The 15,086-nt window shown below is 34.3% G+C and overlaps 1 protein-coding gene across 6 annotated transcripts; it reads left to right on the top strand.

The window, feature by feature from the left end:
* Positions 1–2,549: 2,549 nt before the first annotated feature.
* Positions 2,550–15,086, top strand: LOC105135783 (serine/threonine-protein kinase EDR1). 6 transcript variants are annotated; one of them, XM_011040815.1, is made up of 13 exons: positions 2,552–3,964; positions 5,266–5,703; positions 7,026–7,129; positions 7,339–8,645; positions 8,763–8,803; positions 9,350–9,418; positions 10,542–10,642; positions 11,493–11,571; positions 11,690–11,788; positions 11,906–11,974; positions 13,701–13,750; positions 13,835–14,011; positions 14,604–15,086. In XM_011040815.1, the coding sequence occupies exons 1-13, from the start codon at positions 3,488–3,490 to the stop codon at positions 14,719–14,721; spliced, it is 3,129 nt and encodes a 1,042-aa protein (XP_011039117.1). In that variant the 5' UTR covers positions 2,552–3,487; the 3' UTR covers positions 14,722–15,086. The 6 variants fall into 6 exon arrangements, with proteins under 6 accessions (XP_011039118.1, XP_011039119.1, XP_011039117.1 ...); XM_011040814.1 differs by having other exon boundaries at positions 2,552–3,957; positions 5,247–5,703; XM_011040818.1 differs by having other exon boundaries at positions 3,527–3,964; positions 5,247–5,703.

A 15,086-nucleotide genomic window follows, 5' to 3' on the forward strand; every position in this document is an offset into this window, starting at 1 on the left:
TTCTTTTACCTCCACCTAACTCTTTTTACTCCACTTATTATATTATATTTTGCCTTCAGTTCAGATTCTGAACAAGATCGATTGATGTGTGATCTTGGATAATGCTGCCTGCTATCCAATCCTGCAATTGAAATAGTCTTGTCACCTCCACCTAAGTAAGGAAAAAGGGATAATATTGCACCGCGGGGCTTGGCTTAGCGGTGGCAGGAGTCAAGCTCCTTTCATCGCACATGAGTTCGAGTTTTGGTGTGCATGCCTGTCACCCCTGCGGTGTCTTACATGCCTCCTTTTTTAAATATGAACAAAAAGATGACGCATTATTTCTGTATTCTCTCTTTAGGATTCCTGTAAAAAAACAAATAAAACATGATGTTTATTTTTGTGTTTTAAAATATTTTTTAAAAATAAAAAATATTATTTTAATATATTTTTAAATAAAAAATAATTATAATTATATTTTTAAATAGATTTAATAGCTTTTTGGATTTCCACCTCCAACATAATCTATGATAAACTTATAAAAGAAAAACATTAAATTATTAAAGGGTGTTTGAGAATAGAATAATAGTTTTTTAAAATATTTTTTACTTATAAATATATTAAAATAATATTTTTTTAATTTTTTAAAAATATTTTTAATATCCACGTATTATCAAAATAAATAATCTAAAAATATAAAAAATAAAATTATTTATTTTTAAATATTTTTAAAACACAAATACAACATTCTCTTGAAATTACAACCATTACCTCCACCTAACTTTCTTTTACCTCCACCTAACTCTTTTTACTCCACTTATTATATTATATTTTGCCTTCAGTTCAGATTCTGAACAAGATCGATTGATGTGTGATCTTGGATAATGCTGCCTGCTATCCAATCCTGCAATTGAAATAGTCTTGTCACCTCCACCTAAGTAAGGAAAAAGGGATAATATTTTATATGGAGATTTAAAATTTAATTCGGAGGAGTACTTTATAAAAACATTGCAAAACAATTAGTTTGACCTTAAGATGATAATCTTTTTTGTGTTTGGGTTTATATATATATATATATATATATATAAATAAAGATAGAAACTTTTATTAGTTAGAATAAGAAATGGACACCAAAAATAAAATGGACACCAAAAAAACAAAAACAATGAAAAGGAAATAATTCCAAGGATGTAATTGCATATATAATATTATCATAATTCTTTTTTAAAAATATAATTCCCTTATTAATATTATTTTTCTTGAGGATATAATTGCCTATACAAATTATTACAATATATTTTTCTTGAAAGTATATAAAATACCACGACATCAGCAAGAGGGTTTTGCATTCTTTTTTTGATTTGTGATTATATGTAAAGATAATATATAGGAGCTTAGAGTTGCCTCATGGATTTCTTTTTTCCTTGTGTGATTTTAATAATTTTAGTAAAAAGTGTCTGAGGTTGTTATAGCGGTTTTCATTTTAAAATATATTAAAATAATATATATTTTTATTTTTTAAAATAAATTTTTTAATCAATACATTAAAAGAATAAAAATATATTAAAGAAACAATTAATTCAAAATAAAAAAAATTAGTTTTTTTTTTAAAAACACGACTGCACCATGTAAATAAACACACCCTTTTAACACAAATTTCTTGTTTAAAGCCTTTCCATTCATAGTGCCAAAGGTGATCCGAATTAATTAAGATTAATGTCAAAAGTCAAGATCCTTTCTCTCATATCCGAAGACCAGATTTTGTAACATAAATATTAAATTGCAAAAGCCAATCACCCCCAATTCCCATTCAACCCCCAATTCCCATTTGCCACTCTAATCTCTCCTTCACACACACAATACAAAAACTCATTATATATATATATATATAATCCGACAACAAACCCTAGAAATAAATCATACATATATAAATAATATATTTAAAATCTGCAGATTTATGAATTGTTTTTTTAATAAATCATAAATCAATATGAGATAAGAAAATATAACTACTAATACATCTAATAATTTTTCAATTTAAGGATAATGGCTTGTGATTTTTTGGATAGTAAAAAATAAAATCAAAGTAGTTTAGATGCCAATATTAAATCTTCTTTTTGCATGACACCCTCTAGCTTAATTCAATTAATTCGATGTAATAAAAAGAGTTAATATAATCTTATTATAGACTAATCTTAAAAATCAAAATAAAAAAAAATATTATATAGTATATACTCTTAATAGTAACTTGGTATTAGTTGCAACTTGTAAGTATAAGTTTTTACCATATTCAGTTTAAAGGTTGTTTGAAATTATAGTGTGTGATGTTTTTTAAAATAATTTTTTTAATAAAATATTAAAATATATTTTTTTTTAACATTAGCCAATTAAAATCAAAAGTTTTTTTTTTTTTAACATTAGCCAATTAAAATCATTAAAAAAATATAAAAACATTAAAAAAAATTCCGCTAAACATTAAAAAAGAAGTACAAATTCCTAAAGGTAACGGAAAAGGTTGCATTTAAAACAAAACGACAAGTGAAAAAATCCACTCGAAAACAACTAGTTGGTACGAGCACCATTACTAACTTCGAAGGAAAATCTCCCAACTTGCTCATTCTATTCCATATCTCACAAATTTCCAATCGAGGCCACCACTTATCACCGTTCTCTTGGGAGTTTGAGACTCCGATCCCACTCCAATCAACAGAGATACAAAGAAAAGAGATTTCAGTTTTTTGACCTTCTAAAGGGAGAGAAAGGCATAGTAGTTTTTGTTTCTTGGACTTTTTATAGGAGACAGCCATTTGAGATTGTTTCCGTTTGCCACCAAATTAATCTTTTTTATGTGACCTTGAAATCTTTGTGCCTCAAAAACTCCAAGTGGGCCATTCTTTCTTGTTTCCTGAGGTCCTACTATCCCCCTTGTTTGTCTTTGGCTTTGCTGTCTCTCTGCTGCATCTCTGACCTTTTCTTGTTTCCAAGCTTAACCCTCCTTGAGACTCTTTCTTCTCTCTTTTATGTACCTATCTTCCTTATATCCAAGAAAGATCCATTCTTTTCTGTCCTGGTATTGGTGTATTCTTGTTGAAGGCAACAAAGATCAATTCTTTTTAGCGGGATAGTCATTTTTTGTGTATTGCATGTAAGGAGACAAGGAGTTTGAGTTGGAACTTTTGTTTCTTTATGAAGTAAGGGTGTTGCTGTTCCCTGGAAAAGAAGTTTTCTTCTTTCAATTCAAGCATCTGGGCGTTCTTGATATTAGAAAAGCTGAACTTGGTATTGCTTGAAATGGTTATTCAAAGCTTATTGGATTTGATGGGTTGATTTTTGGTCAGTTAATGTTGTGGGGTTTTGAGGCCTTTTCGTTTGTTTGAACTTAATTTGTGTTTCTCTTGGTTTTGTTCTAGACTTTTAGTGATTGAGATTTCATGCTTGGTCCAAGGCAATGGAGAGGTTTATGGCCTGATTTTTATTGCTTTAGCATTGAACAAATCAGTACAATAATATGAAGAACTTTCTTAAGAAGCTTCATATCATGCCCAATCAATCACAGGATGCAGAGGGGTCGAATTCTTCAAGAGGCCATAAGTCCAGTAACGAATCATCCTCTGATAATAAGTTTCTGCATTCTAGGTTGCAGGAGAATAAGCCCTTTTCTGGTCTTTCAAATTGGTTAAGTTCAGTTGCTAATAGGAAAAGTCCTAGCCCACCATCTTCAAATGTGATCAGAGGAGAGAGAGAGGAGCAACCGGAGTCGATTAGTAGCAGTGGTTTTGATGTTTCAGAAGGTGCAAGGCGTGATTCAGTGTCCTCCACCTCCAGGGATCCTGATGTTGAGGAGGAGTTTCAGATACAGCTTGCTTTGGAGTTGAGTGCAAGAGAGGATCCTGAGGCAGTCCAGATTGAGGCTGTTAAGCAAATAAGCTTGGGCTCTTGTGCACCTGAGCATACTCTTGCCGAACTCATTGCTTATCGGTACTGGGTAAGTTTGTCTCTTCATTTTCCTCTTGTCTAATCTATTCAAAGTTTCCTTTTTCATAATCTAGCACAGTAGAAAGTTACAAGGAAGAATTTTTGCTTCGTAGCTATTTGTTAAGTCAACTCCTCTATGATACAATGGTTTGAGGAAAATCTATATGAATGGAACTTATTCATTGGATTGTTCTCCTGACAAAATTGAAATTGCCAATGAATTTATAAAAATTTCTTCTATTAATTAGATTGTTTCTGACAAAGTGATAATGGAACTGCGAAAACAAGAGAAGCAGAGCAAAATTGCCGATGAGGGTGTCATTATTATCCTATGTTCCTGTCTCCATCCTTCATCTTATCTGTAATGAAAGAAACATCTGAAACTATCAACCTATAGTATCATTATAGTATTATAAATAATATTGTTAAAGGTTCACTATAATGCTCCTTTGTATTATTAACTCTAACCAGATGGAAAGCAGAAATAGTGGACAAATGATGAACACAATTTAGAAAATCTGAAATTTAGGTACATATGAAAGAAGAAAAGGAAAGGAGGAAGGAGTAGGGACTTTTTAACTTTTATCAAGTTAGTGGAGATTACAAAAATGCTGATTGGAAGAGAAAAATTTTAGGACATGGAAAGCCACATCCTTCTCAATTTTGGTATTGTAAGTGAAGCTATGGTGGTAAAGACAGGAGTGTTCTTGACAATTGACTGTTTAGTTTCCTCTTTCATTATCTATGACTGGACATTTACTAGTGTGTGAAGTTGGTTCCTCCAACTCCTGCTTTGTGTCCCTATTTTAGTGAGACCAATTACTTGAAAGCATGCTTATTTTGGTCCTATTAGACATGATCTTGTTGGAATACTCACTGTCAAGGAGATAATTGATGGTTTTGTTCTAGAAATTGGAAACCATGGTCTTGAATACTGCAGTAATGGAGGAGATATTATTATATGTGTGGATTAGTGCCAGCTATTGGCCTATTGTCACTGGAAAATCATCTAGGAGAATGTTAGTGCTTTCCCAATATTACTTTTCTCCACCTGGGAAACATAGCAAAGTTCAATTTTTCTCTTTCGATCATGACATCTGTTATCTTCTTTGCAGACCTGGTCTGCAGTCTCTAGATTTGGATCGTATCTCACTTTGCTATGCGCTGAAGATATTTGTAGACTAATTGGAAGTTTATATGTTATATACTAGATTTTTTCCTTCAGTTGAAATGTTTTTCTCAAACTTAATTTTTCATTTGTTTATTCCTTTCTAACCCATCTCATATCGTAGATTTATGCGTGCTTCACAGAATTACAATGCTCTTAGCTATGATGACAAGGTCTTGGATGGTTTTTATGATCTCTATGGTATCATGACCGAGTCCACATCAGACAAGATGCCTTCTCTTGTTGATTTGCAAGCAACACCAGTCTCAGGTGGTGTCACCTGGGAAGCAGTGCTGGTCAATAGGGCTGCTGATGCTAATTTGTTGAAACTTGAAAAGAAGGCACTAGAGATTGCTGTCAAGTCAAGGTCAGAATCTCAAGTTTTCATAGGCAGTGCTTTGGTGCAGAGGCTTGCTGTTTTAGTTTCTGAGAACATGGGTGGATCAGTTGGGGATCCCAGCAACTTCTCAAGAGCATGGCGGAGTCTTAGCTACAGTTTGAAAGCAACCCTTGGTAGCATGGTTTTGCCACTTGGTTCTCTAACAATTGGCTTGCCTCGTCATCGTGCATTGATGTTCAAGGTATTGCTCCAGTTTTCATTTTTTTTTATTTTAGTACCAGATACTCCTAGTCTAAGAAGCTACTTCAACTTTTAGGTAAACGGTGAACTTCTCAGACAAATTTGAAAATTGTTCTGGACATCTTATCGAAGTTTGTACTTGAGCATTCGATGTTCTCATGCTGAGCACATATCTTTATCAAAACTCTTCTAGCATCCAAATAATGAGTCTGTGCTGTAGGAGAAAAGTTTGCGATTGTTATGATGGATTTATTACATGCTATATAGATCTATGTTCAAGGCAGGCTAAAATACATCCTCCACAAATGAGCCAAATAGGTCCTTGATTTTTTGAATTGCAAATATCTGCAATGATCCTCATGTACTCTGTTTGGCCTCCGCATCTCCAGTCTATCCGATAACAAACTTCGATAAACAATCTCTATCAGGTTCTTTAGAAAGTGACTGACAAAGCACATTTATTAATTAAAATTAGCCTCTAACCTCTTCAAAGACATGGACAATTATTGGTGTATTTACCAACACCATGGATATTCATGCTAATAGAAAACACTCACCTGGAGATAAGCTGGTTTTCACCTTCTCTTAGAGCAGCCGTTGCCAAAGATTCTGATGTGTGATCACTAATGATTGGCCTTGGCACCAGTGAGCAATGCAATTGTATTGTCATCCTTCTTGTAGCAACAAAAAATCAATTTTGTTGATAGCAATCCTTTTGAACTTTCTGAAACTAAGCATATGGAACTATGGTGTCTTACCAGTGAGCAATGCAATTGCATTCTCATCCTTCTTGTAGCAACAAACAATCAAATTTGTTGATAGCAATCCTGTTTGAACTTTCTGAAACTAAGCATATGGAAATATGATGTCTTACACTGCAGAAGCAGAACTGCATCCTAGGAAAGGCACTGGCATTGTTGAAATCATCTGAGATTTTTCATGGCTTGCCTTGCTGAAGCTGCACGCATATTTTTTTCCTTTGGAATGTTAAACAGCATTGAATTCTGCGTTTCATATTCTATGCCAATTTTTCAAGAGAGCAAAAATTTATACCGATCATCATTCCCTTTCATATTTTGTTCTATGCTGAAAAGCATGCCTACGAATATTTAGTTCAAGAATCTTCCACATGTTAGTGTTTGAGAATTCATTGACATATTACTGATGCAGTCTCCTGAACAGTTACTTTTTTTCATAATTATGAGCTTTGAATTTGCCATATTTCATCAATTGTTTTTTATGAGATGGTTTGTACAGTTTGGAAGTCCTGGTATCTTACTAATTGCCTCTCATCTCTACCTTTTGCTATATATGATTGTGTAGGTTTTGGCTGATAGTGTTGGTATACCATGTCGGTTGGTAAAAGGGCATCTGTACACCGGTTCTGATGATGTGGCTATGAACTTTGTAAAGATCGATGATGGAAGGTAATTACAGTGCATGGTAGTTTATTTTATTTTCCTTTCACTGAAGTTAAATAAATTCTACTGGATTGTTTAGGGCTTAGCTCATTCTTTGCTGGTAATTACACAGTGCACAGTAGTAAAATGCCTCTAAAATTTTGTAATATGTTGTAGGAAACGATTGAAATGCTTAAAAAAATGTTTATTAAGGTGATAGATGTTGCAAATTTCAGGGAATACATTGTTGATCTAACTGCAGATCCTGGCACACTTATTCCTTCTGATGCAGCTGGATCACATATAGAATATGATGATTCATTCTTTTCTTCCAGTCCTTTTTCTAGAGACATTGACTCTTATCGTATAGCTTCTTCTAGTAGTGGACACACAAGTTCATTTGAAGAACATTCAGAAGTAGGGACATTGGAAAAGAGATTCAGGTTGAGAAATATTGCTGCTTTAGGGAACCAATCTGATGTCAGATGTGACTCTCATGAGGGTGCTAGTTTAACTAAGCCGAGCAAAGGTGAAGAAGAATCTACAATTTCCTTGAATGATTTTGGAAAAATTTCCATTGCTGAGAAGGTGCCAGTGCAGGAACTTCCTGGCAGACCTATTAACCCTTGTGCACATGCACGCTCTCCTTCTTGGACTGAAGGTGTTAGTTCTCCTTCTGTGCGTAGAATGAAAGTGAAAGATGTTTCACAATATATGATAGATGCTGCAAAAGAGAATCCACAGTTAGCCCAGAAACTTCATGATGTGTTACTTGAAAGTGGTGTTGTTGCCCCTCCTAATTTGTTTACTGAGATTTATGCTGAACAGTTAAATGCATCTACTGCTGAGGCCACGTCCCCAACAGAAGACAAGGATGGTTACAAACAGAGGACCGAAATCCGATATGTGAAGGATCAAGATGATCTTGTTCCTGCTCGATTTTTTCCTCCACTGCCTCCTAATGAACTGCCATATAAATCCAGTTCACCTGGTAATCAACCTGAGCAATCTAAACCTGTGCAAGGTTTAGGGGTCAAACATCCTTTTGATACAAAGGAGATCTCTGGACTACCCATATCATTGCAGTCTGAAGTTACTCCTGTGAAATATGTAAAAAACGTACCTGTAGCTGCAGCAGCAGCAGCTGCTGCTGCTGTTGTTGCATCTTCTATGGTTGTTGCTGCAGCAAAGTCAAGTACTGACTCAAACCTTGAACTACCTGTAGCAGCTGCTGCCACTGCCACTGCTGCAGCAGTGATGGCAACCACTGCAGCTGTCAACAAGAAATATGAACAGGGTGCACGAAGTGATGGAGATGCAGATAGTGCTGGTAATGAGCCACACGGTAGTGGGGAGAAGGGAAGTGGGGGGCGTGGCAGTGGCGGCCGAGAACACAAAGCTTTAGTTGCCACTTCAGAAGGTGAGAGAATATCCGACAGATTGGCTGTCAATGATCGCTCAAAATCTGATGCTGGACTGGATGATGTTGCAGAGTGTGAGATTCCATGGGAGGAAATTACCTTGGGTGAACGAATTGGACTTGGTACTGCCATGTGCACATGCCATTATTTTCATGGCTTCATAAATATTTTCAATTTTGATTACTTCACTCTCATCTAGGTTTCCTCTGATTGCTTTTGGTGTATGCTTTGTGTTGCAGGATCATATGGAGAGGTATATCGTGGAGACTGGCATGGAACTGTGAGTATTTTCATGTTGACCTGAAAGCAGAAGCTTATTTGCTATCTCTATGTTGCATGGATGTGCTAGAAAGAAAAATAAATCGCACTTTGTTTTTGGAATGATATATGGGTTGAATGCCAGAACGAGTACAGTTGAATTTGAAGATTCTTTTTCTCCATTTCTTTTCTATTAGCTCACACTGCCCCCCCAACAATAACAGCTACAATTTGAAATATTAAAAATTGGGACCAACAATCTAAAAGACCTAGATATGAAGGTTTTACCCAACCAGTATATAATTCTACAAGGTTATGTATACTCTTTAATTGTTTTTCATGTTAGGAAATTAGGTCCTCTTAAATCCTTATAAGATTCTCATCAGTTTTGGGAAAGGGAACCCAAGGAAGCAAGTTTTGCCAAGGGAAAAAGTTATAGTGAAGTTTGACAACTGGGATTGTGTGATTGATTGTGCCTACTAAACAGAATATCTGCTAACAATCATAAATACTCTATCTCAATGCTTATTCATGAAAATATATTTGTTTCTACTCCTGTATTTCATAGGAAGTTGCTGTGAAGAGGTTCCTAGACCAAGATATTACGGGTGAATCTCTTGCAGAATTCAGAAGTGAGGTATAAGCCCACTCTGTTCTTGCTGTTGTCTGAGTAATTCTCTCATGTGATATCCTCGAAAGCAAAGCTTAGTTGAATATTTTTATAATGCTTGCAGTTGAAGATGTCTTAACCTTTTGGTAATTTCTATACTGTTAGAATATATCTGGGTGACCATGCACATTATGTCTCTTTATTGCGTGATATAATGCTGCATCCCAGGTATCTCTTACTGTAGATGATTGAGGTCAGCGGTCGTGTCAATTGATGGTATTGTGATTTTCATGCTCTGTAGCCAATCTGAAGAAACAAGGAAAGGCTGAAGAAATAACTATGCTAGTATTGGGTACATGTTCCAGTAACTTAATGATAATTGGGTTCATTAAGTTGATGCTATAGGTATATAAAAACATTCACAGAAAGTTCACACATTATGGGATGGTCTCCTAGATGCCACACTGAAATTGCAAATCATGATACGAATATAGTACTCTCTTTTAAATTTTTTTCTTTTGGCTCCAATACTTTGGCAACAGATCATTTGTTCCAATCATTAGCCTTCTAATCTGAGATCTTTGGTACTCCTTAACCTGCTAACAGCTAAACCAGTGAAAACTTTCTTCGAAGGATTTCAATGCTTTGTTCAGTATGCTAGCACATCATGGACACTGTAGTCATTGCATAAAATATATCTTGGCTGGAGTGGATGAAATGATTTCCAGGAATTGGTCCTTCATATGTGTGCAAAGAGGGGATTTTGGTAGGCATATATGGTGAAATGCTTTGCTTCTGTAGCCAAATTATTGATCATGAAAAATTCTATTCTATTGTTGGCTGCTTCAAATTCATCTTTGCAATTACAAAAAGAGGGTCCATGTTTGCAAATTAAGAATTTGTTTGACATTTTAAATTTTCAAGGTTAGACACTTGTGAGTTTGCATGATTTGACTGCACCTTTCTGTTCAGAATTTTTGTTGAGTTGTTTTTAAATTTTAAGGTTTAGCAGTGTTATGTCTTGCACCTGGCCATTTCTTTCTCTCTTTACATGTTAGCAAAATCTTTTCATACTTCTTACTAGGATTTGCTTAAAATATGCAAAGGAAATGTTTAATTTAGCAAATCTGCCTGTGGTTGGAATTGTTAGGTTCGAATCATGAAGAGAGTCAGGCATCCCAATGTGGTTCTCTTCATGGGAGCAGTAACTCGTGCCCCTAATCTTTCAATTGTTACAGAGTTTATTCCTAGGTATTTTGGTGCTCCACAATTTCCATGCTCTTAATTGTTTCTCATGTTATATCATCTGCAATTAAATATTTGATTTTTTATTAACTGCTAATGGAACTTTCTGAGGGGCCGCCATTGTTTGGTCCAATGATAACAGTCTTGGGCTTGTAATAGTAAGCTATGGGTTTGAGTGAGTTTTGAGAACAATCATTTTCTTGCAAACATGATGAAGGGTAGGACTGTCTCCAAATTCTCCCCCCAAGAGTCCATTTATGTGGTATAATATGAGCCTTATAAAAACACTGATTTTATTCAGGTCCATGATGCATGCATAATCTTACTTCTAAGGAAGCCTTATAAAAACACTGATATGATTTATTCAGGTGCATGATGCATGCATAATCTTACTTCTAAGGACTTCTTGACCTGTTCTGCTCAATTTGGGTTTAAAATTAAATTTGTATGATGCTCAAGGACTTGTACAGTTCATTTTCCTATAAGATAATGTGCAAGTTCCAATGAAAAATGAGGTTGTAGCAAGATGGAAAGGAGATGCTAATACTCTATGCTTTTGTAACAACTAAAATGGTTTCATCAGAAGATTTTGTATAGGATCAGATAGTTTGAGGCACGTACACTGTTGTATTGGCCCATCTGACATCTTAATTTGTCACCGGAACTTTCATTTTATTTTCTTTTTTCTGTTTTCTTAGTCGAACTCATGGTAATGTTTTTCTTGTTATCTGTATCATAGTTTATTGGCTAGATATCAACAACTATTGTGGTGCCCTCGCCTTTGAGTTAGAGTTGTAGTTTTTCATACCAAATATTCATGTTAAAGGGTGTTTTGAAGCATTCCAATGTTTTGCAGAGGTAGTTTGTATAGATTACTTCACCGGCCTAACAATCAATTGGATGATCGTAGGCGTTTGAGGATGGCTCTAGATGCTGTATGATTTTGTTAATCTTTATATATGTATATATATTCAAATACCAGATAGCATAAAACTTTTTGATCCTGTTGAATTCATTGTAGATTCTTTCTATTGCATAATTGAACCATTTCAGGCTCGAGGAATGAATTATTTACACAGCTGCACCCCAATGATAGTGCACCGTGATTTGAAGTCCCCAAATCTTCTGGTTGATAAAAACTGGGTAGTGAAGGTGTCTATCCTTTCACCAAGATCTTTGAAAAAAACATTTGAAATATCTTCCATGCATTTATTATCTCCCAAGTTTCACCCAGCATGACTCTAAATTCCTTTTCCTTTTCTTATCTAGGTATGTGATTTTGGGTTATCGAGGATAAAGAACAGCACATTTCTATCTTCAAGATCAACAGCAGGAACGGTAAGCTGTGCCAGATAAGCTGCACCTTTCTTTCTCATAGCTATGCAGTATGTATTTATGTATGTATGCCTATATGCACAAGCAAGTACTAGCATTTTTCCCATGCATCACATGGATTTATCTTAAATTATAACATTATAATGATTATATTTGATTGTTCACTAAAAATGATTTTTATTATATTTAAGAATTCGTACCAATATATAAAAATGTGTTAGGAATAATTAACTTAAAATCTAATAACCACTAATGAATTTTTATTAGTTGAAAAATATATCTAGAATTCTAGTTTTTTGATCTTAGCACACTCATCACATCAACATAAGGAGAATTAAGTACTGCCATGTGCTCTCTTAATCATGGTTCGTGATTTTGTGATTTTTGAGTTTTTATTGATGATTTAAAAAAAAAAAAGTTATGGGGGATGATTGTTGTATGCTTTTTTTGTTTTAATGTTTCTTAGGGACATGGCCATTATTATAAAAAGTCATTTTGCATTCATAAGATTGCATTGAATCTAGTCTATTGTTTATACTAAAATTATCCATGATTAATGAGTAATCATAAAAACACACATGAATCTAACATACGTTGTGCCAACAAATTACTTGAATTTATGACATTAAATATAGGAAATTATCCTATAAGATACATTAGTGCTGGTTCAACACGGAACCTGTAACAAAGCTAAGAGAAAAAGAAATTCTTGCAAAGGAAGAGAAAACTCAGGATACCAAACACTCTATACCATAACCAAGGAGACTATTTGAGCATCAAACAAAGGCATGTGGTTTAACTATTACTAACTCAAATCATTTTTTTAAATAGAAATCACAACCGTTCAAGCATGCATGGGTGCGTAATTAGTATACTAGTAGAGTAGAAGCAATTCCAGTTGAAATCATTTGGAATGCCAGATTGACAAATGGATTGCTAACTAGGATGAATCTATTATACTTAATGTGATTTGTTTCATGTAAATTACTTTTACTTTCAATCTCATCAACATAATAAAATATTACTAAAAATATGAAAATGTCATAGATGAAAAGTACACAAAAACATGAAATAATAAATTTAAATTCAATAAATTTTAAAAAAGATTCAAGTATATTAATTGCCAAAAAAATTGTGTTTTTTAGAGTGCATGTAAACTACTTAATGAGTAAGGGTACAATGTATATGATCAACATAATAAAATTCCATCAAAAAGGGATGAAAATACCATAAATGAAGAGACACAAAAATATAAATTAATAAATTTAAATTTAACAATGCAAAAAGATGGAAAAATAAAACGAAATAATCATATGAATTTCTAAAAGATTGTGTACTATATGATCAAAATATAATAAAATCTTACCAAATTTTAGGAAATATTATAACATTAGTTTTGATAAATAGTATGTTGCTTTAGAAATGATTATTATATGTTATCTTTTACGTAAACATATACTTTTATGAAAAATGAAAAAAAAAAAAACATGTACCACTCATGCAACAGTGGGTGATTGGCTAGTTTGCACTAGATAGGTGGTCAACGCTATGTCGTGGGCCGAGTCAAATTTTTTCTAATATAAAAAACCTCATCTGCTATGTCATTTACATATACCAATATTTAGTTTGTAATCTGGTTTCTTATTTCCTTGAACAATCATCTTGTTCGTGTTTTCTTGTTAGAATTATTACTTGTAAAAATTTAAATTCCTCTTATATGACTCTTTAGGCAGAGTGGATGGCCCCAGAAGTGCTAAGAAATGAACCTTCAGATGAAAAGTATGCGGATATTTCTAGTATTCTTTCAGAAACCTCAGAAATTTTTCATTTTATGATTATATTGATGCAAGAATCAACATGCAGGTGTGATGTTTATAGTTTCGGTGTTATATTATGGGAGCTCTCTACTTTGCAACAACCATGGGGTGGAATGAACCCAATGCAAGTTGTTGGTGCAGTTGGATTTCAACATCGGAGTCTGGACATTCCAAATGATATGGATCCTGCAATTGCAGAGATAATTAGGAAGTGCTGGCAGACGTGAGTATTCGGGCCCTTTTGTCCTCACTGTTTTAGATATACCTGATTTCTTCATCTCAGTTTGATACCATAGCTTGGAAACATTCATTGCTTTATATTTCTGGTTGAGTTAAGCTAGAGTATAAACAGTTTCTACCTATGGAAGCTGTACTAATGCTAATGAAACTGGTGGCTTCACTGAACATATTGTAATGATTTTTAAAGGCTCATTCTCCCCCTCTTTCATAGTTGAACCTAAAAAAGAAGTAAAACGTCTCTTAGAAATTATCAGGTGTCAGAGTCTGGGTCCTTGTGTGTGAAGCAGCGACCTCATCTGTAGAGATTGCATTTTGATCACTGACTTGCCACTGGTATCTCCAAAGGAATTAATTCAATCAATGCACGTGAAAGAATAGATGTTATCACTACCATGCTTTTTGTGAAAGTTACACAGCTAGTTACATGTTAGAGCTTGTGAACATATCATATAGATCAGATTCACGCTGCTATGTATCATGTCAGTGCATGTAATTTTACTTTAAATGTGTTCTTTATCTGTTTAGTGAAGTGAATCAAACATAAAATTGACGTTAGGCATTCCTTGAAACTGTAGAGATCCAAGATTGAGGCCAACATTTGCAGAAATCATGGCTGCGCTGAAGCTATTGCAGAAGCCTATAACTGGTCCACAAGTGCCTAGACCAAATGCACCGTTGAGAAGTGGGCATTAGAAGGGTCAGCTGTCGCAAGGAGCTGAAGACCAGGCAGGTTAGCAGAGCAAGTTGGTGCCTAAACTGAACATTAAATTCATTGGATTGCCTAAATATGGAGGCAAATTGCCGACTGCTTGGGACAAGAACGAGAGAGAGAGAGATTGGTCGAAGACCAGACATATGCTATGATTTGAGATGTTTGTGGTTCTTTTTCTGTTTTCCCTTGTTTTATTTTCTTGTTCAGCCGTTCTCAAGGTTGTATATTTCTTTGTAAAAATTATCACATATGAACTGGAGAAGCAACATCATAGTTGTAAACCATTTTTTTTTTTTTTTAAGCCATGGAAACTGAGGCAAGATCTAAAATGTCGTCAGCTTTGTGC

The sequence above is a fragment of the Populus euphratica genome, unplaced genomic scaffold, assembly GCF_000495115.2.
Source record: "Populus euphratica unplaced genomic scaffold, PopEup_1.0 scaffold221.1, whole genome shotgun sequence".
Classification (NCBI taxonomy): Eukaryota; Viridiplantae; Streptophyta; class Magnoliopsida; order Malpighiales; family Salicaceae; genus Populus; species Populus euphratica.

Bases quoted from the DNA above. Each gene is read 5' to 3' on its own strand.
- LOC105135783 (XM_011040814.1), top strand. From the start codon at position 3,488: ATGAAGAACTTTCTTAAGAAGCTTCATATCATGCCCAATCAATCACAG. The intron at 7,130-7,338 runs GTAATTACAGTG...TGCAAATTTCAG, and splicing joins GTAAAGATCGATGATGGAAG to GGAATACATTGTTGATCTAA. The intron at 11,572-11,689 runs GTATGATTTTGT...GAACCATTTCAG, and splicing joins TGAGGATGGCTCTAGATGCT to GCTCGAGGAATGAATTATTT.